Source organism: Cupressus sempervirens, chromosome 1, assembly GCF_028749045.1.
Source record: "Cupressus sempervirens isolate cs-2001-9-10 chromosome 1, ASM2874904v1, whole genome shotgun sequence".
NCBI lineage: Eukaryota > Viridiplantae > Streptophyta > Pinopsida > Cupressales > Cupressaceae > Cupressus > Cupressus sempervirens.
In genome coordinates, this window is record NC_143118.1 from 848,911,886 (window position 1) to 848,934,883 (window position 22,998).

General features: G+C 38.7%; 1 protein-coding gene across 6 annotated transcripts in view; it reads right to left on the reverse strand.

Moving 5' to 3' along the window:
- The window catches only part of LOC149580507 (pachytene checkpoint-like protein), a 218,634-nt gene that overhangs the window by 119,396 nt on the left and 76,240 nt on the right, over positions 1–22,998 (reverse strand). For all 6 annotated transcript variants that reach the window (XR_016353800.1, XM_089791428.1, XM_089791434.1 and 3 more), the window contains exons 7-8: positions 6,210–6,299; positions 6,028–6,103 (exon numbers count right to left, since the gene is read on the reverse strand). Coding sequence is in view for 5 of the 6 variants with exons in the window: in XM_089791428.1 (XP_089647554.1) it covers positions 6,028–6,103; positions 6,210–6,299 (166 nt within the window). In the remaining variant the exon portion in view is untranslated. The remainder of the gene's footprint in view (positions 1–6,027; positions 6,104–6,209; positions 6,300–22,998) is intronic.

Consider the following 22,998-nt stretch of genomic DNA (forward strand, 5'->3'; position numbering starts at 1 on the left):
GTGCATGGGAGTTATGGTTATGAGATAGTGGTTGGTGATCTGCAGAGTTGTGTTGACTGCAGGAGTTGTACAGTGTGTGGATTCTCCATACTTGGTACAGTTTCATTCGGGAGCTTTCACCATTGTTGCAGAGTTGGATTGTACATTTTGTATAGGCCAGTGGGATGCATTGATGGTAATTACTATGTTGGCAATTTGATTTGTCCACTTTACTTGAGTTTTGATGTTCTAAGAATTTGTGTCTCGTGGGTTTCTGACTATGGAAGTTGTGACTTTGGAGTTTGGTTGAGCAGTAATTATCAGTTTGCTTATGGATTCCTCTTGGTTATATTGCAAAGGATATTGCAGGAGCTTGTGTTAATTGACAATAGTATAGTTCATGACTACATTTGGGATCCAGGTGGATTGATTGGTCTATTGTTCAGCCATTGCTTGAGGACAAGCAATATTTGGAAGGGGAGGACTTGTCATGTCCCATTTTCAAATAATTAAAAATAATAATTTTTGCTAAGGCAGGCAGGCCCAAAAAGGTGAAGTTTCGGAAAAAGAGGATAAACTTTGGAAGCTAATGGGCTAATAAATGAAAATTATTATTAAAATATGTTTTATTAACCCCTCTTGGACGTGAGTTAGGGTTATGCCCTCTTTTAAGGGGTTTGGAGGCATTTTGGGCTGATTCCAGAACTTGATTTTTGCTCATTTCTTTGTTATTCTTCAGAGGCTGCCAAACCTATGGATAAGGAGACCCAAGAACGGGAGTTTGTAGGTTTCCAGGAAGGCTAAGGACGGGAGTTTGAAGCCATTCCATGTGCATGCTCATGCAGAGTTTACCTTTGTGCTGAACAATGCAGATTTGTGAGTTTTCGAGTGTGTTTTTTGTAAGAGTTTGGTGTTTCCAGTTGAGTATTTCATATCAGTTTGGGTTGCTGCTGTATGTCAAACTTTTAGATGTTAAAATAGAGCTGAATATATGTATTTGGTCGTGATTATACTTCTGTGATAAATTATTAGTGTTTCTGTGGTGTTTCTGGGCTATTCTATGTTGTTTTCGGGAGCCCGATGAGCATTGTTTTTATCCTCCGTTTGGGAGTTGTTGTGTAAATGTTATGCAGATCTGAAAATGTCATTTTATAGGCTGTTATGCTGCTGAAATTTCTATAAATATGTCCACTTTCAGATTTACTAATAATATGTGAAGCTATGAAGTTTTTGGCACTATTTCCGGCATACCCGATTTGGGGTTTATTGAGAAATTGGTGGATCTTTGAAAGATTGGTTGTTTAATCTTAAAGATCTGATTAGAGGCTTGAAATATCATATAAAATCAGAAAAGGGACATTTCATAATCTGGTTCTACTAGGGCTCAGAACAGTCACTGCATCATTGTTACTAGCCTGACCTCCATTGTCTCCACCTCCGTCAAGACTTTCAATAAGCTTCCTCAGCTTCATTTGCTCCACCATTTCTTTAAGGGTACCCTTAAAGGTGTCTGGATTATAGTTCTCAGCCTTTACATCGAACTGAATTCGTCCATCTTTTAGTGTTTTAGAGCACACATTGGTTATTTTCAACACATGCTTTTCTTTCACTTTAAAACTGGGGTAACCTGCACATAGATTTTATGCAAAATGAGTCTCTTCAAAGACTCAGTAAGGATTCTACCCCTATTCTTAAATACATCATTATTCCTAATTAACCAAATAGACCAAAGCAAATAAGAGGAAAAAATAGCCCAAAAAACATTCAATGGTTTGGGAAGACCAAGTATAATTCTAGAAATAGCAAAGAGAAGGAGGGGCTCGGAATTAGTAGGGATGTTGAACCAGTTCCAAATCTCTTGGGAATAGGTGGGAAATGGTTTCAGGTTTGGAACAAAAGAAACAGGTGAAGGGTAGACCATCAACATTGCTTAAAGGGAGCTTATGCAGAAGAGCTTGCCAAACAAAATATTGCACCTGAGGTTTCACTCTGCGATACCAAATAGAGGAAAGATGTTTGGTCCAAGTTTTGTAGTCTACGTTGCAGTCCCACTTGGCATTGAGATACTCAAAGATCTCATCATTATTTGAAAGCATACAATAGAGGTATTTAGCTTTGTTGGAAAAAAGTTTAGTGTCATCGGGCCAGGACAAAAGGGGAAGTTTGTCAATTTCATTGCCCCAATCTTGGAAAAGTTTTTCTTTTGTCCAGGCCTCCTTAATCATTGCATATGTTCTCTTTTAAGATTGAGGGATCTGAAATCTTGAGGCTAGATTCTTCCAAGATATCAATTGGTTATTCAAACAAAGGGTGTTGAATGAGTGAATGCCTCGCCTATCCCATACTCTTGTTGAACAACCTTGCAGAAGGGCTAAAGGTTGTCCTTTCCTTTCCAGTTTCCACCATGGGGATCTTTCTCCACAAAGTTTGCCTTGGCTGTCTATCAGATCAGCCCCTACCACCCATTGCCTCAATTTATCCCAAGCTTTCCATAAGGTTTTCAATATGACCGAACCTTCAAGTCTAATCTTTCGTTTACCAAATAGAAGGTCGTGAATATGCATCACATATAGAATATATCTATGTATAAATGCATTTGCACCCAAAAAAATCACGAATACGATTGTCGCATCTGCACTTGGATTGATAACTAAGGTTTGAACCAATCATCTCCACATCTCACGAATGGGGGATTGCGCGCATCAATTATAAGTAATAACTATGAAATTCAATCTTCTTAAACTGATCATCAATTAACAATGCACAACAACAAGAAAGCCAACACCATAAAACAACGATTTTTGTTCTCGAGGAAAACCCTATTAAGGGGAAAGACCCGGTGGAGATGATACCCACAAGATCGTGTACTAATATAGACATATCCCTTTTGTGGGATCTAACCATGCTAGGAGTCGATACAATACATTTAGGACATCAATCCCAATTAAAGGATTGAGCCCCTATTAAAAGGTTCCAACCCTGTTAAGAGTTGATGAGAACAAAAAGAATCACTGCTCAAGCACACTTCACAAAGAGAGAAGGTCAAACTCACCTTCAAGAGACTCAATGTCTGATAGAGTAAAGGTTAATCCATCTTTGTTAAACTAACTGATTGTCAACTAAATTGCCTTTACAGTGTCATTGAAGTAAACCACGAATGATAACAAATTCCACTCATACCTCTTTTCAAAGCATCTAACAATCCTTCACCTCTGCAATGGTATCCAACACCGAGGCTCGAACATACAACAATCATTTCATACATTACAAATGAGGACATTACTTTCCTTTGTACAAGTTTTAAAAAATTAATTAGGTGGGCTTATTACGACTGTCCCAATGAATACACCCATGCTAAGGCATATACACCTTCTTAACAAAATATACATAATTACAATTCATAAGATACACGCCAAGATCCATAATTAATGCTCACCACATTAATTAACACACTCCACCATCTTGTCAACTACCAGAATGATATCCCACACACTACACATTAGCAATGAATCCAACATGAACCAAATGGCCAACAAATCGGAAGACATGCGCCAATCCAGGTCTCCTACCATCCTCTAAGCTCACAATCACGTTATATCCAAAATACTACAACAGCCTTTAGCATAATTCCCTGACACTAGCCTAAAACCAGTCTTTACCAAATCCATTATAACTCACTCAAATCAACACATATAGAGTTGTGAATGTAGACATAAGGTCTACGCTCATCCTGCAACACAAATCCATGCTTAGATACTTACTATTGTCGTACATTGTCCATACTGTATTGATCAATAGCTTGTAACATACAGAATCTGAGTCTGTCTAACCTCGTTATGAGACTACAAAACTTATGTTGACATCAATGACAAAACCTGAGATCAAACCATCATGTCAACAACAATTCCAACTCGACAATCATCAACAATCTCCCCTATTCCTAGCATCATCAAATAGGAACTTCTATTTCGTGTAGTCAAATATATGTTGAATATTCATGATATAAATACATTCTCAAATTATAGCCATTACATTAAAAATCATTGTTATCCTTGAGTTTATACACCTTGTAAAAGGAGAAAATTACCCACCTCTTTTTTGTTCTCAAATTGTAGCCATTACATTAATAATAATTGTTATCCTTGAGTTTATACATCTTATGAAAGGAGGAAATTACCCACCTCTTTTTTGTTTTACTTCATTTCACTTTTATGAATGTCATGTACCTCTTCTTCCTCAACCCATTCTTTAAAGCCTTCAGTACAGATTTTGTCTCACTTCACCTATTTTTGTTCGCTGTGCACCTTTCCTATTAAGACACAATAGTACGTGCTAGAAAATAATTCAATTATAATTACACAATATGCTGCTCCTTTCATACATTTTGATTACTATATTGCTAGTATGATACACTAATCAATCACCCATAGAATGTACAGCAACAAGGATGTATAGTACAGAAAAACTTGGGCATAAAGGCATGCAAACACAGCACGGTGCAGTTGCTGGAGTGATAGCATGTAATAAATGTGCACTTTGGTGGACCAATATGTTCTAAGAGGATGCACATGATGTTCACTCTAGGGCATAGAAAAAGTGCACACATGATCCAGTCAAATTTGAGATAAAATAAAAATGCGAGTTGCAAGTAAGATGCACCAGCTCTAGCTTGATTACTGCCTCTGTTTAATGAAGCCAGACAAAATAAAAAACAAAAGACATTTTCTATGGATGTGGGTTGCTTATTGCAAAGCAAATTAATTGCTGAATAAGAGGATATGATTCCAATTTAGGAGTTGACTAACAGATCATCTACAGTAGATGAGATGATGTAGGCTACTGCTACGCCAACAAACGTGACAAAATCTCCTAATCCCCTCATATTCCACCAAAGGGCGTTTACAGGATAGAATTCACCTGATTGAGGATCAAATAAATAGGTCATAGGAAAGAAATGTAATCTTCCTCACAAATAACAAAGCCAAGAAGTTCGCAGTGGATGACAACAGTTGTCATTTTAAAAAACCAACTCAAAGCCCTTCCTCCTCTCCCAACTTTGAGAAGCTCATGCGTCAAATCCTCCTATGGTCTCTCTAGTTGCTTTTTTAATTGCAAAATAGTTAGTCACTGAGACCTTTCTCATTGAAATGTAATGCATCCTTAAGAGCCAGTCTCTACCTATGAATGTAAATAAGAACTTGACACTGCAGGTATGACATGCTCTCTCAGCCAAAGAATATGTACCGGTGTGGAACCACTGGAGGAAGGAGCTGTTAGAGGCACTCAAGGGAAGAAAGGCTAACAATTTGTAGATCAAGGTCTACCCACTAAGAAATAGAATAATAAGAGAAAAGTGAAACCAAAGATTTAAAACTTGATGGGAGACAGACCTAAGCAGAAAGCATGACAGAGCGCACTAGACTAAATTAGCCAACTGTCGAATTCTTTGTTACCACCATCAACGAGAAAATGGCTGTTGAGCCCAGTGCGGACTTAGGTTGGGAAGGAGAGAAAGATCTCAAAAGTATCCATGCATCCTAGGCCTTCCCACATCTTCAAAGTGTTTTGCAGATTGTGCTCATTTTTGTTTTTATATCTATAATTGGGTATTTTATCAGTTTTAGTATGTTCAAATATTTTGACCAATATAACTGGCTCCTTTGTTGTTTTGTTGTAGTGGCTTGGGCCATGGGTCAAGGGCCAGATTATAAGCGCATAGAGGAAATGGAATCAACAGGTGAGATATAAGAAGGCAAAGACTAAAGTGTAACATTTACACACATAGATATATAGCTTCATTAACCTGTACTAAGACGAAAGCCATCTAGCAAAGGATAATTCACCCAGTGTTTGCATAAATGACAAACTGCTATAACCATCTGGTCATGTATCTCCTTAATTGCATACATTTAGTATTAAAAATACATATGTACACACATATATGTATACTTATATACCCAACCATGAACAACAGTAGAGACAAGATTAGACAACCTTAAAAAGAGTATCATAGCAAATACTTTACAACCATGACCTTAAGTCACATACCAATTTACCGCTCTCCGAAAACCATTTGCTGAAGAGTGAGTGAGCATTAACCTCAACCAATTGTGAGTGAGAATATCTACATATGAAAACCAAAAAACAAAGACAAGTTTAAGACTGGTTGGTGCAAATCTCAACTATGAGCCAAAAAAAACTGAAGTAGAATTTGTGTTATAACTAAAAACCTTAAATTAAGCCGAATTGAAAGTTTTTGGGCTAGCGCTTTGCACAAAGATGTCTTTCCTGTACCCGGAGGACCATGCAAGAGGATAACACTGCACAAAAAATAGAATTGAAAACACCAAAAATCTTCACAAAATGAAAAACTGAGAACTGAGACACGTTCGCACGGTAGAAAACACACAAATAACAAGGTTATAGTATATACTAAGTATAAAATAGAATTTATGTAGCACTGGGCTTAGAGCCATCATATTGCCCAGAAGCATAATGTACCAAATGTTAATATTTGAGTTCCATAAAGTAAGTTTTGTTCGGAAGATTACACTATATAATTTTTCAAATGAAGGAATTTGTTAAAATCTCACTGTTTTGTGCATCAAGCAATAGTCTCATACCCAAACCAGTAAGCAAACATCTACTTATCACACATTATGGAAAAGCTTGATTTTCTAATTTCTATGTATAACATAAGCCCAAATGCGTACTGCAGTTATATTCACGTAATCTCAAATCAATCCCAGGAATTAATTAATTAAGATTATATTATTGGTTGTCATTTCATAGAAATGAAACATTTAGAATGTAAAAAGTGCGCATGCTTAGTCCAAACTATTATAAACTTGATGACAACACATGATTATCAAAATCTTCACATGATGAACCTCACGTGCTATTCATGGACTGACCTTAAATAAACATATTTCCTCAACTTCTTGTAAATTCTGCTTTTTGAATAATGATAAAATATGGTATAAGATAATTACAAGTTAATTAAGTTTAATGAAAGATCAGTGACTCCCTCAAACACGAGATATTAAAGAGAGAAGAATTCACTGGCTATGAAGGAAGGAGCAAAAGGAATTAAGAAAGTATTAATAGAAGAGGAAAGAAATGGGAAAAAGATAAGGAAGTGACTCTTTCAAATGGGCGACAATGATGAAGGGTTGTGACCCTTTTGAAGGGTGGTTGTTGAATAAATGGTAGCTTCGCTCAGATATTAGAATGAAGATTGATTTGATGATGTACATATGTGTGTGTGTATCAGCACTCTGTATATTCTGGAATACATTCACAAATACATATTTACATTGTTCAGTCATATCATTACTTCATTTATGTTTTGGAAAACCAATCATCATTTTTGTAACTGATTGAAACACCATATATTCTAAGTATATGATCGATCTGCATTTAGAAAGCAGTAAATTGCAGATTGGTGTTATTTGATGTTCCATATCCAATCCCAATTGAGCATCATGATTGGTGATGAGATTCAGAACAGACATTTTATATGTTTGTGCAAGATCACTATCGATCTTAATTAACGAAATCATTTACATTTGTTAAGGGTTGAGTCCCGATTAGAGATCGAGCATGAAGAGTCACCTTTTCATGGGACATCCCATGAATGGGCATGTCTGAAATTTGTGCAAACATGTCCGCTCATGGATATGTCCCCTCAAAACCAATATTATGCAGATCCGGTCCTAACAAAAGACATTGAAATTCATAAATGCTCTGCTTCTTGGAGTTTGGATACTACAGAGATCAGCTTCAGACTTATAAATAGTATTCACTATTTATCAATATTGAACTGTCATTGCATACACAATTGTCCAAGATCAAAAATTATCTACATTTTGATTACATCCTGCAAAATAGAATTCAGAGATTAGTGATAATAAGATTCTGAAAATATCAAAACTAATTCATAGTTCTAATCTAAAATAAACTTAATAATCATTTGCATAGTATCAAAGCCTCGCTAAGAAATATCTAATTTAATTTGAGATATCGGATTACTTTAAGCCATATTCTCTCTTGATATCACAAAATCACATTTCATTCTTCATAATGGCGAGTGAAATCAGATTTGAGGATCGACTTGAAGGTGCAAGCAACTTTATATCGTGGAAATTTAAAATTATGATGATACTAAACAAAAATAAGTTAAGACTCATTTGTGAAAGAAAACAAGATAAAACTAGAGAATGATCTGAAGCAAACTCAATGGATTGGGAACAATGAGAAAGCTATGAAACTTATAGTAGATGCAATTGAGGACCATATAGTACCTATATTGCCAAAACATGGGACTGCATACCTAATGTTTAAGTCCCTTGAAAGAACTTGTGAAATAAATAACACTAGTAAGACCCTTGCTCTAAAGAGGCAACCTAATCATGTACAATTGAACAAGTGAGAATCCATTAATGCATATTTCATGAAAATCAGTGAACTAAGAGATCAACTATCGACAACTAGATATCAAATTGATAGCAAAGAGTTAACACTAATAGCTCTAGGTGGCCTACCAAACTCTTGGGAGTCATTTGTTCAAGGAATAAGTGCAAGATCAAAACTCCCCAAATTTGATAGGCTAAGAACAAATTGCTTACAAGAAGTGAAATCGATGACAAAAGAAACAAGCAGAAACCCGTAAATGAGGATGTTCAACGTAGTAACATGGAGACGTGTCCCCCCTTCGTCGCCTCACATCCCAGAGACAAGAATGCACTAGGGACATGGGAACTCTATCCCCTTGTCGCCAGCAATGCCACCAAATTCTGCCACCTCCGCCAAGGATGGGGGATGTCGCGGTGTTGACTATTTTCTAAATCAACTATTTATGTTCAATATTTGATGTTCCAATTCAATGCAATGTTCAAGTATTTACTCTTTTACATCTTTGTATCTTATATTGTCATATTTTCATAACTAGCACTTTAAGTACCATATGTGTAGTATATATAACTCCCCCTGTCTCACACCACCGTCCCCTTGCCGTCCCCAAATTAAGGTCCCTTTGTACCCCTCGTCTCGAAAACTTGTCATGTCGTTCTGTCATCCCTCCATCCCCCTGGGTGGTGTAACTATGATATTCGGGCATTAAACACAAATTCTCATAAGAAAGGTAAAAAGAAAAACTTCAAGAGAAAGAATAATTCTTATGGGAAAGGAATGTGGAAAGGAAGAATTCTTATGGGAATGGGTCATCCAAGAAGAGGAAAGACATCTACCAAATACAATGTTTAATCATTATGGACACTACGTAATCAAGTGCCCCAATAGAACAAAACATCAAGCATACTTTGCTAAAGTTGGAAAGACAAATATAGACCATGATTTAGAAAAAAAATTCTTCTACTCAGCATTATCAAGCCAAGTATCAAACAAATTCAATAGTTGGGCAATTGATAGTAGTTCATCGAGACACATCACAGGATTCAAGGAACACCTAGATACTACGATGGAAGAAACTGACAAAGAAGTAACTATTGGGGATGATTTTGTGCATCCAATAAAGGGGAGTGGAACTTGCGCCATAAATTTGAAGTTTGGCATCTCTACAACCCATTGGAGTATTGTTTGTACCAGGAACAAAGAGGAACCTAACATCCATTTCTACACTTGAAGACAACAGTGTGCCCTACCTTCAATAGAAAAATTGGTAACAGGATTTCCCAAACTGAAACATATTCATTAAGGAGCACACAAAGGGTGTGCCCTAGGAAAGAATACAAAGGGGACCTTCCAAAATAGTTTGAGTAAAGCCAAAAATGTATTAGAATTAGTCCACTCTGACATATGTGGACCCATGTCTATACCTCCATGAGATGATTCTTGTATTATGTAATATTTGTAGATGACTATTCTAGAGATACTTGGATATATTTTCTTAACTGTAAAGAGTCGAAATAAGTCGTTAAAATGTTTGAAGAGTTCAAAGCTCTTACAGAAAACTTTTTCGTGAAGACAACAACTAATGGGAAGGAATACACCTCACAAATTTTTATGGAGTTTTGTGCCTCAAATTTTTAAGGATTTCTATGTAAATGATGGGATTAAGAGGGAGTTTATTGTACCCTACAATCCACAACAAAATGGTGTTGCTAAGAGGAAAACTAAAACTACTGTAGAAGCTACTAGAGAAATGTTGTACGACCAAAACACAGAAACTTCATTTTGGGCATAAGCCACTAGGACAGCAGTCAACATTCAAAATAGATGTCCCAACTCACATCAAGACAGCAAAACTCCCAAAGAAGCATTTACTGGTGCAAAACCTAACAAAAGTCACTCAAGGATCTTTGGTTAACCTATCTACGTTCATGTGCCTAAAGAAAAAAGGTCCAACTAGAACCTACTAGAAAGAAAGGGATATTGGAGGGCTATAGTGAAACCTCAAAAGCTTACGAAATATACATACCAAACAAAAACAAATTGAATTAAGTAGAGATGTCATCTTTGACAAAGACATTGGTTTCAAAAGAGCAAAGAGTTCTAATGAGATAGAAATTTAAGATTCTTCTAAAGTCATGGACACGGCACCTGCTCCTAAGATTAAAGGGAGTAAATAAACTATAAATGAAAACCAAACTACTCCAGATAAGATAAGCTAAAATTATTAATGTCCAACAAAAGACCACAAAAGGTCTATGGAACTGAGAGTTTACAACTAGACAGTTGACAACAACAGGAGCACCAAACGGTCTCCGAGAAAAGCAAATAACAAGAACCAAGAAGAGAGAGGCCAAGTAAAGACTAGGAGTCTTTTCTTGGTAAAAAGAAATCAGTCACAGAAGGATAAGATTGTGAGCAAGGAGGAGCCCTGTACTGTCTTTTTGTACTCGTGGAAGAGTGTTGCTGACACAAGAAACCATTGCGGGCTCTGACAGATCTAGAATGGTCAATAGAAGTGGTAGAACTAGATAGCCTTTTCATACCCCACAAAGCAGATAAGGGTGCAAAAAGGCAGTAATAAGCTGAGCAGAGTTATGTTGGTGAGGAAGTAGTGACTATAAAGTACTATCACAGAGCAAAGTAGCCTCCTGAAGATAAAGTGCTAAACACCGCTAGTCACAATAGCTGAAAAAGGCTAAAAGAGAAGAACAATCCCAGAACAGACAATAGAATCTCTTTTTGATCTCATAGAAGATAGGGCAACGGAAAATAAAGTGAGTCTTCGTCTCGACCTCAGCAAGATTACATAACTTATAGATACGTTCACCTCTGTCAATGTGATGATCGGTCTAAGCATGAAGATGGTGAGAACCAACTCTGAAAGACCCTAGAAAGATACGCAGGGCATGATAGCACCGACGAGATAGGTAACTAAGAAAAACAATAGTCCCATCACTCATCTCCAGAAAGTACTCCGCATAAATGGCCATCCTCGGCCGTAAGCAACCCTAAGGGTTAGCCCACGTAGTGGTAATATACTGTCTGTAGATATCAAGTCTGACATGCTCATGTAACTCCTGTCAAATGGGAGGAAATGAGTAAGAGCATTCAATGAGAATTGGTAAGGAGGGAGACAATCAATATCAATCCCTATCAAGTTCAATAGAGAAGATGCCTAAGCATACTAGCAACAATACTGAGAGCTAGTATTTGAATTCGTAGTAGCAATAGAAAACAATATGCCAGGTAGGAGTATCTATCACAATCACCAACCAAGTTCGCAAAACCACGCAGGCGATGAAGAAACCAGATTAGATCACATATGGTCACAACACTAAAGGGATGAGTACCAAACTCAACAAAGATGATACTATGAGGAGTGAACATGTGACATCTAATGATGTGGCGTAACAGCAATGTCTGAACCCACTCGATTGAGGCCCAGTCAGATCCAAGGAGAGAAAGCCCCCAAACCACTAAGCCATAAAGAACAATTGGCCAAACAAGAGAGTCCAAGAGGGATAACATAAGACGAGGTATCCTAAAAAACGTGTCTAAAACACTATTTCTCAAGCATACCAAGAGAACCCATCCCCTTACTAATTCTGGACAATATTGCTAGTCTCATATTGAAGCGAGGCACCGAAAACTTCACTCCTAGATACATATAAGATGAAGTTATCTCAATATCTTGTCCCTAAAAAAACAAGTGAAGATGAGAAATCTTTAAGCAATTAAAGATCATAACTTGAGTCTTACCCAAGTTAACTGCAAGTTGTTTCTGAGCACAAAAGTAAGCCAAACCATCCAAAAGCCTCTGTAAACTCTCTAGAGAAGAAGCAAGAAGAACAACATCATCCGCGAATAGAAGAATAGAGATCAGAACCTGGTGCAAGATCCGCCAAAAAAGCTGGGGATTGCGGATCGACATGGAGCGAAGGGATTTACACTAGGAAGCAGTAAATAATCGCTTCTTGCAACGAAGAAAACGAACGTAAGACAAGCGAAGGTGAGCGAAATTAGGAGAGTGAGCCTCGAAAGCAAAATGTACAGATCAATGAAAGGCCTTGCAGTCGACATTGAACAATTGGTACATAGGGCATGTATTATGACGCTTGCGACGAAGGGAGAGTGAAGGACTGTGAGGTATTGAAAGAAAGGCGGATTTCCAAATGGTCGTCGTAATAAAATCAAACATGAAGGAGGCCTCACAAGAATTAGTGAAACACTTAGGATTAAAGAGTCTAGAAAGATGAAAGGAAAATAGCTCATTGTTATCGTCGAGGAAGCGGAAGCAAGCAGGGGAGCAGGCAGTGGAAGAAAGGAGATGAGGCAAGTGAAGAGGAGGCGATGAATGAGGAGGAAAGCGAATATGAAAACTAAGGAGAGCATGGTTCGCAAGAGGAAGGCGTAAGATGGTGAAGCTGTGAATGAAGGCGATGAAGGAGGGAGGGGTAAGGGCATAATCAACAACCCTAGCACCACCACGATGAGGCCAGCAAGTAAAAAACTCAGATCCAAGAAAGCAGGAAAGACTATTCAAAATCACCAGCCAAGAGGACTCACAAAGCTACAGAAGATGACGACCATAACATGAAACCGGTCCAAGAACATCCTCAAAAATATGCTGAAGTCCCAAAGTAATCAGTTCAATCTCAATAGTAGAGATGGAATCAAGGCATCGGTCATAAACCGAAGTCTGGAGTTCTCTAGTCCTCGCATTGAAGAGAATCCTAATCACAACAAAGAGAGACCACTTTGGAAGAGACCCAATAGATTTTCACGCTATGTTGCATTAATAAGTGAGATCATTAATTCAAAACCAACTAGCATTACAAAAGCTCTCAAGCGTCAAGTATGGAAACGTGCTATGATGGAAGAGTATCAATCCATTTTTTTAAATGATGTATGGAAAATATAGTAGCTAGACCAAAAGAGAAATATGTTGTCTCTTCCAAATGACTTTTCAAAATCAAGCATGCTGCAAATGGTAGTATAAAGAAACACAAACCACGTTTGTTGCCAGAGGTTTCTCACAAAAGGAAGGTATTCATTATGATGAGATGTTTGCACCTGATACCTAGTACACCTCTATTAGAGCAGTAATAGCTACTGCAACAACTAAAGGCAACAAGATCCATCAAATGGATGTGAAAATTGCAATCTTGAATGGGACCATTGAAGAAGAAGTCTATTTAAAGATACCTAAAGGCTTTGTGATACATAATGCAAACTAAAATGTATGCAAATTGAAGAAAGCCCTATATGGACTTAAACATGACCCCAAAGCCTAGTATGAAAGGATCGATAGCTATCTTATGGGACTAGGATTTTCCAAGAATGATGCAGATCCAATCTCTATTTTAAGGTAATTAAATGTGACATGTTAATATTAATTTTATATGTTGATGACCTACTAATAATAGTAGAAGATCGCCTTCAACTCAATGTAAGTGTTAGGAACCTGTGTGTTCCTTCTGTTTATTTTGTCAGAGTAGTGTTGTTGGACGCATATGCTTTGTAAGTCGTCCCGTGAGTATATTTTATTATCCCACATGCATAGGTAGTATTACTTTTCTAGATCGTACTTAGTATATAAGAATAGGTTGAGGCCCTTGATGGGCACGGACGAATTTATTGTATTGAGCTTGCTCAAAGGAGGTTACCCCCTCGAAGTGGCCTGCGATCAGTAGATTCATTCTGAGTTCTGCTATCACTTTGTATTCTGTTATTTCGAGCATTCTCACGATATTTGTATAAGGAGGTTCTTCACATCTGGTATCAGAGCACTCTCTTGGGCTCGCTGGGTGGAAATTACATCAAATTTTTTTTTCTGTTGTGGCCTTCAGGTTCCTCTCACTTCCAATATCTCTTGTTATTGCAATAACTCTTTTCAGTTGTTCTGTCTGTGAGTGAATTTTTCTAAGTCGACTGTTCAAAAATAAAAAATTAAAAAAATATTAAAAAAAAAAAAAAAAAAAAAAGAGTAAAAATTTTTCTGTTTTTTAGTCGTAGCTTCCTTGTTTGCTTTCTGTTTCTGCTCATACTTCCGCAGAACGTCTGCAATATCATTTCGCATACTTCCTTCCTTGGTGACCCAACCTCAAATTTTACATATCAAAGCCCTAAATCCCTCATTTATCTAATTTTAGGGTTTGCCCTATCTTTTTCCCCTCTCATCCAATCGCCACCAAACTGAGCCACAAGATTCAATTCCTCATTTTGCTCCCTTATCCCTTTTGGACTGTTCGCCTCATTTCGCCTCCCTACCCTTGAAACCCTCATTTTTCTGTTTCCCTTGTCCCCAGATAGTCTCCCACCACCCGTCGAACACCCATTTCCTATCTGAGTTTTACCCAAATCCAAGTTTGCCGTAACTAAAAAAGTTTTTGTTTCTCATCTTCTACCCATTCGAAAAAAAAAAACCTTGCTTTATGGTTGTTACGCGTACAGGAGCAAAAATCATGGAAGAAGAAATGGCATCCCTCAAAACCAAACTTCAAGATCTGGATGACAAAATTCTGGGTCTTAACTTTCAGCAGTCAGCCATGAGCCGAAACCATTCAGGAGATACTGGGTCCTCTTCTGGCAATTTCCGTGGACCAAAGCTTGATTTTCCACGCTTCGATGGTTCTGATCCGACTGGATGGATCTATAGGGCAGAGCAGTATTTCAGCTTGCATAATACTTTGGATAACCACAAAGTCCCCCTTGCATCTTTTCATTTGGAACATGAAGCTCTTCAATGGTTCCGTTGGTACATCAAGGCTAATGTAGGCCCTACATGGACAGAATTGTGCACCCTCATTTTGGAGCGCTTTGGCCCTAGTTCCTTTGATGATTTCACAGGAGCACTTACTAAACTGCGTCAAACAGGCACTGTAAGAGAATACCAGACAGAGTTTGAAAAATTAGCTAATCACACAGAGGGCTTGTCTGATGAATTCTTCCGTAGTTGTTTTGTCAGTGGTCTGAAGGATGCACTTCGCTCAGAAGTCAAAATGTTTCGACCTACTACAATGATGGAAGCCCTTGGGTTGGCTAAGTTAGCGGAAGACAAGATTAGTGCTCTACAACGCTCCAGATCTAATTTTGTTCCATTCAGAAATACAGGTTCTCACAACCCTCCAGTCATACCAGCTCCCAGAACTACTCCGATCAAGCACTTGTCTGAAACAGAGATGCGAGTCAGGCGAGACAAAGGGCTTTGTTATAATTGTGATGAGAAATGGTCTCGGGGCCATAGATGTGTTCAGCAAAAGCTCTATCTCTTGGATGTGGATTCTCCACCGGAACTGGAAGAATATGTAGATGCTCAGGAAACAGTGGATGATGCGGTTGAGCCTCACCAGCCTGAACCTCCTTCACCAGAAGCTCCACCAGAGATATCTGTCCATGCTTTGGCAGGAGTCACTACTCCACAAACCATGCGGGTCCAGGGTTTCTTCAAGAAGATCCCTCTTACTATACTCATTGATTCTGGTAGCACTCATAACTTCATTGATCCACGAATAGCCAAACAGGCTGATTGCTTTATCCATCCCTGCTCTAGCTTTGAAGTCATGATTGCCAATGGGGGCACTTTACCTTGTAAAGGGAAATGTCGCAATGTGCGTCTCTCTATTGGAGATTATACCATGCGCTCTGACATGTTTGCCTTACCCTTAGGTGGCTGTGATGTGGTTTTGGGTGCCCAATGGTTACGCACTCTTGGCCCCATTCTCTGGGATTTTGCTGAACTTTGGATGCAGTTTTCCGCCGAGGGGCACCAACACACTTTGAAAGGCTTACAACCAGGGTCTCTCAGCATCATCAGTTCACACCGTATGGAAAAACTTCTTAAGAAGAATTCACATGGTGTCATCGCTCAGCTCCATTCCATTCAGATGCAGCCATCAGCAGTCTCTAGCACTCCTGCCGCTCTCCAACACATTTTGGACAAGTATTCTGGTGTATTTGCTGAACCTGTGGGATTACCTCCTTCTCGTCCAGAGGACCACCGTATTCAGCTCCTTCCTGGCAGTGTTCCGCCCAACATCAGGCCCTACCGCTACCCATTTCATCAGAAGACCGAAATCGAGATACTTGTCCGTGACTTACTGAAGCAAGGTATTATTCGCCCTAGTACCAGTTCCTTTTCTTCTCCAGTTCTGCTTGTTCGCAAAAAAGATGGGTCATGGCGACTCTGCATTGATTTCCGAGCACTTAATCATCTCACTATAAAGGACAAGTTCCCCATTCCAGTTGTTGATGAACTTCTTGATGAACTTCATGGGGCTCATTTTTTCTCCAAGTTAGATCTTCGTTCTGGGTATCATCAAATTCGGGTTAATGAGGAGGATATACCTAAAACTGCCTTCCGCACACATGATGGTCACTATGAATTTTTAGTCATGCCCTTTGGCCTCACGAATGCTCCTTCAACATTTCAGGCAGTGATGAATAACATATTTCGACCATACCTCCGGAAATTCATTCTGGTCTTCTTTGATGATATCCTCATATATAGCAAAACTTGGGCTGAGCATCTCCATCATCTGGAGCTTGTCTTGCAACTTCTCTCTGATCATCAACTCTGTGCAAAACTATCTAAATGTGTGTTTGGCCAGGAGGAAGTGGAGTATCTCGGGCATATTGTTGCACACCATGGAGTGCGGGCGGATCCTACAAAAATAGATGCCATGAAAACTTGGCCGCATCCTAAAACTCTCAAGAGCCTTCGGGGTTTTTTGGGGTTGACTGGCTACTACCGCAAGTTTGTCAAAGATTACGGGAAAATTGCAGCACCATTGACAGCTCTGTTAAAAAAGGATGCCTTCTCCTGGACCCCTGTTGCTGAGACTGCATTTGAACAACTGAAACAGGCTATGTGCAGTACACCTGTTCTCGCGATGCCAGATTTTTCCAAACCCTTCACTATTGAGAGTGATGCTTGCGGCAATGGATTGGGTGCTGTTCTCCTGCAAGATGACCATCCTATTGTGTTCACTAGCAAAGCCCTCTCTGGTAAGAATCTAGCCCTCTCTACTTATGAAAAAGAAATGATGGCTATTTTGCATGCTGTACAGAAGTGGCGGCCATACCTCTTAGGGAGTCATTTTTGCATCAGAACCGATCACCAAAGTCTGAAATACTTCCTGGAACAACGGGTATCCTCTCCTACACAACAGAAATGGGTCAGCAAACTCATGGGGTATGATTATGAGATCACCTACAAGAAGGGTAAGGAGAATATTGTGGCAGATGCTCTTTCTCGCACATTTGATAATCAAGCTTCCCTTTCCGCTATTTCTATGCCCATTCCCAATTGGTTAGCGTCTGTTCAGCAGGGCTATGACAGTGACTCTTCTTTATCTCAAATCATTCACCAGCTAGCCAATAATCCTTCTGCTCTACCACATTACTCTTGGGATGGTGCTTCTCTTCGATACAAGGGTCGGCTAGTGCTTCCTCAGAACCCAGCTCTACATCAGGCTATTTTTTATGAACTCCATGCTTCTCCTTCAGCAGGGCACTCAGGCTTCCTCAAAACTTATGAGCGAGCCAGGAGAAACTTCTTTTGGAAAGGGATGAAACAGACGATTCAACAGATGGTGGCTGAATGTGATACTTGCCAACGCCACAAGGGTGAAACGACCCTCCTTCCTGGCTTGCTCGAACCATTGCCCATCCCTACACGGATTTGGACTGATATTTCTATGGATTTCATTGAAGGGCTTCCTAAATCCGGTGGCAAGACAGTGATCTTGGTTGTGGTTGATCGTCTCTCGAAATATAGTCATTTTTGTGCCCTCAGCCACCCCTATACTGCCTCCTCTGTTGCACAAATCTTCATGGACCAGATATTTCGTCTTCATGGACTCCCTTCTTCCATTGTCTCTGATCGTGATGCAACTTTTACCAGTCATTTTTGGACTGAACTGTTTCAGAAAACTGGCACCAAACTGAAGATGAGTTCGGGCTATCACCCACAAACTGATGGTCAAACTGAAATTGTCAATAAATGCTTGGAAACTTATCTTCGTTGCTTCAATTCCGAACAGCAACATCAGTGGGCCAAGTGGCTCCCTTTAGCTGAATGGTGGTACAATACCTCTTACCACACTGCCTCTAAAATGACTCCATATGAAGCAGTCTATGGTCAGGCACCTCCAGTGCTCCTTCCCTACACTCCCAACAGCTCACCAGTCCAGGCAGTTGACATAGTTCTCCGCAGCAGGGATCAGATTCTTCGTACCTTACAGGATAATCTTCACATGGCCCGTAATCGGATGAAACAGCAAGCAGATCAACACCGTTCTGAGCGCTCATTTCAAGTTGGGGATATGGTTTTTCTTCGTCTACAGCCATACAAACAATCCTCCCTAAAGCTGAAAGGGCGTCATAAGCTGGCCCCAAAATTTTATGGGCCTTATAAGGTTCTGCAGAAGATTGGTTCAGTTGCTTATAAACTGGAACTTCCTCCTTCTTCCCGCATTCATCCAGTCTTTCATGTTTCTTGTCTAAAGAAAGTTCTGGGTACCACTGTCAGAGCACAAACTACTCTCCCTGAAATGGATACGGAAGGATCTATTATCCTGGAGCCGGTGGCAATCATTGACCAGCGCACTCGCCAGCTTCGCTCTCGCTCCATCTCTGAGGTCTTGATTCAGTGGCATGGCATGCAACCAGAGGATGCTACCTGGGAACCCCTTCTTCAGATTCAACAACAATTTCCACACCTTAAGCTTTGAGGACAAAGCTTTTTTCTAAGGGAGAGGGGATGTTAGGAACCTGTGTGTTCCTTCTGTTTATTTTGTCAGAGTAGTGTTGTTGGACGCATATGCTTTGTAAGTCATCCCGTGAGTATATTTTATTATCCCACATGCATAGGTAGTATTACTTTTCTAGATCGTACTTAGTATATAAGAATAGGTTGAGGCCCTTGATGGGCACGGACGAATTTATTGTATTGAGCTTGCTCAAAGGAGGTTACCCCCTCGAAGTGGCCTGCGATCAGTAGATTCATTCTGAGTTCTGCTATCACTTTGTATTCTGTTATTTCGAGCATTCTCACGATATTTGTATAAGGAGGTTCTTCACAGTAAGGACATGGCCTCAAATTTTGATATGAAAGACTTGGGCATTGAGCATTACTTCCTCGGGTTAGTTGTCTAGCAAAAATCAAATGGTATCAGTCTAAATCAAGGAAAGTATACTATTGATATTCTAAAGAGATTTGGGATGCTAAACTGTAAACCCATGTCTACACGTACGAAAACCAACTTACATAAACTGAAGGAAGCAGCAGCAGAGTCAAAATTTGCAGATCCTACTCTCTACTAACAAATAATTGGATCATTGATGTACTTGGTTAACAATACACCACATATTTGTTATGCACTGAATGCTTTAAGCCAATTTATGTGTGAACCAAAGCAAATACACCTTGTTGCGAAGCATATATTGAGATATCTTCAATGTAATATTGGATGTGGTCTTAAATACAGAAATGTCGACCTAGATCGACATGGACACTCTTATTCAGATTGGGTTGGAAGTGTAACCGATCGAAAAAGCACATAAAGTTGTTGCTTCAATTTAGCATTGGCTGTGATCTCTTCAATCAGCAGGAAACAGATAGCCTTCAATGGCATAAAGCTCAATAGAAGACGAATATATTGCAACCTCTATGGGAGCAAGAGAAGCAATATGGCTCCACAAATTGCGTGTAGGATTATTTAGTGAGCCCCTGAATCCTACTATTATCTACTATGACAATCCAAGTTGTATTAAGCTTTCAGTGAATCCAATGTTCCATGATACATCGAAGCATATAGAGATTCCTTACCAGTATGTAAGAGACATGGTGGAAAGGAATGTGATTCACTTGGAGTATATTAGTACAAGCGATCAAGTAGTAGACATTCTCACCAAGCCTCTCTCCAGAGTGAAAGTTGAACACTTCTTGAGATTGAATCTTAAATTGTTTATTTGTACCGATATATATATATATATATATAAAAGATGTTTAATGTGTAAACTCTTTTGTCATGTGTGTGACTTAGTCACTTTAAGGGGCCCCTATGTACATTATTGACAGGTGACAATCTTTCTGATACGAACACTTGTATTTGACATTGTAAGGTGACGACTTGGATATTATGTAACTTGATATCCATGGACATGTCATGATAGTTAGTATCTCTTGGACATTTTCATAGATATCATGAGACTTGATATCAATTGAAGATCATTATGTTCCTTATAGATAATCATGGTGGATAAATGTTTCCGTGGATATTCCATTATTTGTTATGGTAGACATCATAAGACTTTGTTTCAGTGCACATATCATAACTTGGATATTTTATGAAGAATGTCATGTGATTTGTTATTCTTAAGCATATTATATCCATTGATATCACCAGTGAGATGATACTTTATCCTTCAATAGATGAGCCTATTGTTGTGATCTATACTTGGTCAAGATTTATTGTCCCTAGCTAAGAGGGAGTGTTAAATAAATGGTAGCTTCGATCAGATATTAGAATGATTATTAATTTGATGATGTATATACGTGTGTACGTATAATAGTACTCTGTATATTTTCACATACATATAGCTATTGCATTCAGCCATATCATTACTTCATATATGTTTTCGAAAACCAATCATAATTTCTGTATCTGATTGAAACACCATATATTCTAATTATATGATCGATCTGCACTTAGAGACCATTAAACTGCACATTGGTGTTATTTTGATGTTCCATATCCATTCCCAATGGAGCATCATGATCGGTGGAGATTCAGATCAGCCATTTAATTTTCTTGTGTGCAAGATAACTATCGATCTTGATTCAGGAAATCATGTGCATTTGTAAAGGATTGAATCCTGATTAGAGATTGGGCATGAAGAGACACCAATTCATGGGACATCCCACGAATGGGCATGTCCACTCAAGGATATGCCCCCTCAAAACCTATATTATGCAGATCCAATCCCAAGGGAAGACAGCAAAATTCATAAAGGCTCTGCCTCTTGGAGTTCAAATACAACAGAGATCAGATTCAGACTTATATATAGTATTCAGTATTTATCAATATTGAATTGTCATTGCATACACATTTGTGAAGATGAAAAAGTACCTACATTCTGATTACATCCTGCAAAATAGAATTCAGAGATTAGTAATTATCAGATTCTGAGAAATTCAAAAGTAATTCATAGTTCTAATCTGAAATAAATTTAATCATCATTTACAGTGGTAATTATGAAAGGTTGTGACAATTATGAAGAGGTGTGACTATCCCTCATTTTGGAGGATATAAAATGGATAAGATTTCATTTGAGGAGGACATCGAAGGAAGATCAATTCAGGTTATAAAAAAATAATCTCAAAGACAACAATGAAAAGTGGTCTCAATCCAATGAAGTGTAAAGGAGAATTAATTCAAAGCATTGAAGCGGGCTTATCACTCAAGGCATCGATCAAGTAAGATCGAACCATTCAGCAATAAAGCTCAACGCAGCAATCAGCGTCCAAAGAGAGAATGTCAACAGACTTGATATTTACTTGGTGCTTGGACAAGAATTAGGACCATCCCAAAACGAGGCATTACACTACTACTACAAATTAAACCTCATAATTTTAGGAAAAACTTTCAGCTTCTAGATGTTGAGGTCAGTTTTTACCATTTCATAACATATAGCAATTGGACACCTGATTTGGAGTATCAAATCCTCAATTCCTCTCTTGAAAAGTTAATACTTATGAAATCATAAGCAAAACTCCAATGTTCCTTACACCTGTGGATACTAACTCAGTATATCGATGTGATTTGTTGGTAATCACGTAGGCGGCCTTACACTATTTGTTTGAAGACAACTTGGACTTTTAGTGGAATGATGGTGATGGTGATTTGGTGTGAATGCCAGATGAAGTTGATGGAGAAGGTGATGGTGATGGAGGGTGAATGTTCTTATGACATACACTTTCCTAACTTTCCTCTTGAAAACTCCAACTCCTAAACTACTTGCTATTCTACTCCTACTCCTATGAATGGAAAGACTAGCAAATGGATGGGGATCGAATCTAATGAAAGTTTACCAGCAGCTCTACCTCCATAGATGCAATGATTCAAAAGAAAAGGAACGAGTTTACCACATTAGGCTTCCCAACAAGCTGGTAGATTGCTAGTGGCCTAGTTATAGATCCCTATCAAAAATCTACTAATACTACCATGCAACTATCCATCTACTTTTCTCTCTTACTTAGCAACTTCTTAAAATGAGATTTACATTAACAACTTCAAAGAAAACCTTATTCTAATTAGTGGAAGTAGAAACTATGCAATAATACCAAAAGTTCTTAATCACCATGCAAGTCACAAGAATGAGAAAGAAAAGCGATTTTGGCATTATCTTAGCAACAATTTTCTCCGACCCTTTACAAATGAGAGCAAATGGCCTTATATAGAGGCCAAAATTTACAACCAACGGTAGAGATAAAGAGGCAAAACCAACGATCCAAATTGGATCCTAGAAACCCTAATTAGGGTTGCCACCCCATCAACCAATGAAAAGATGCCACCTCATCAATGGACCAATGAAAAAAAAAGA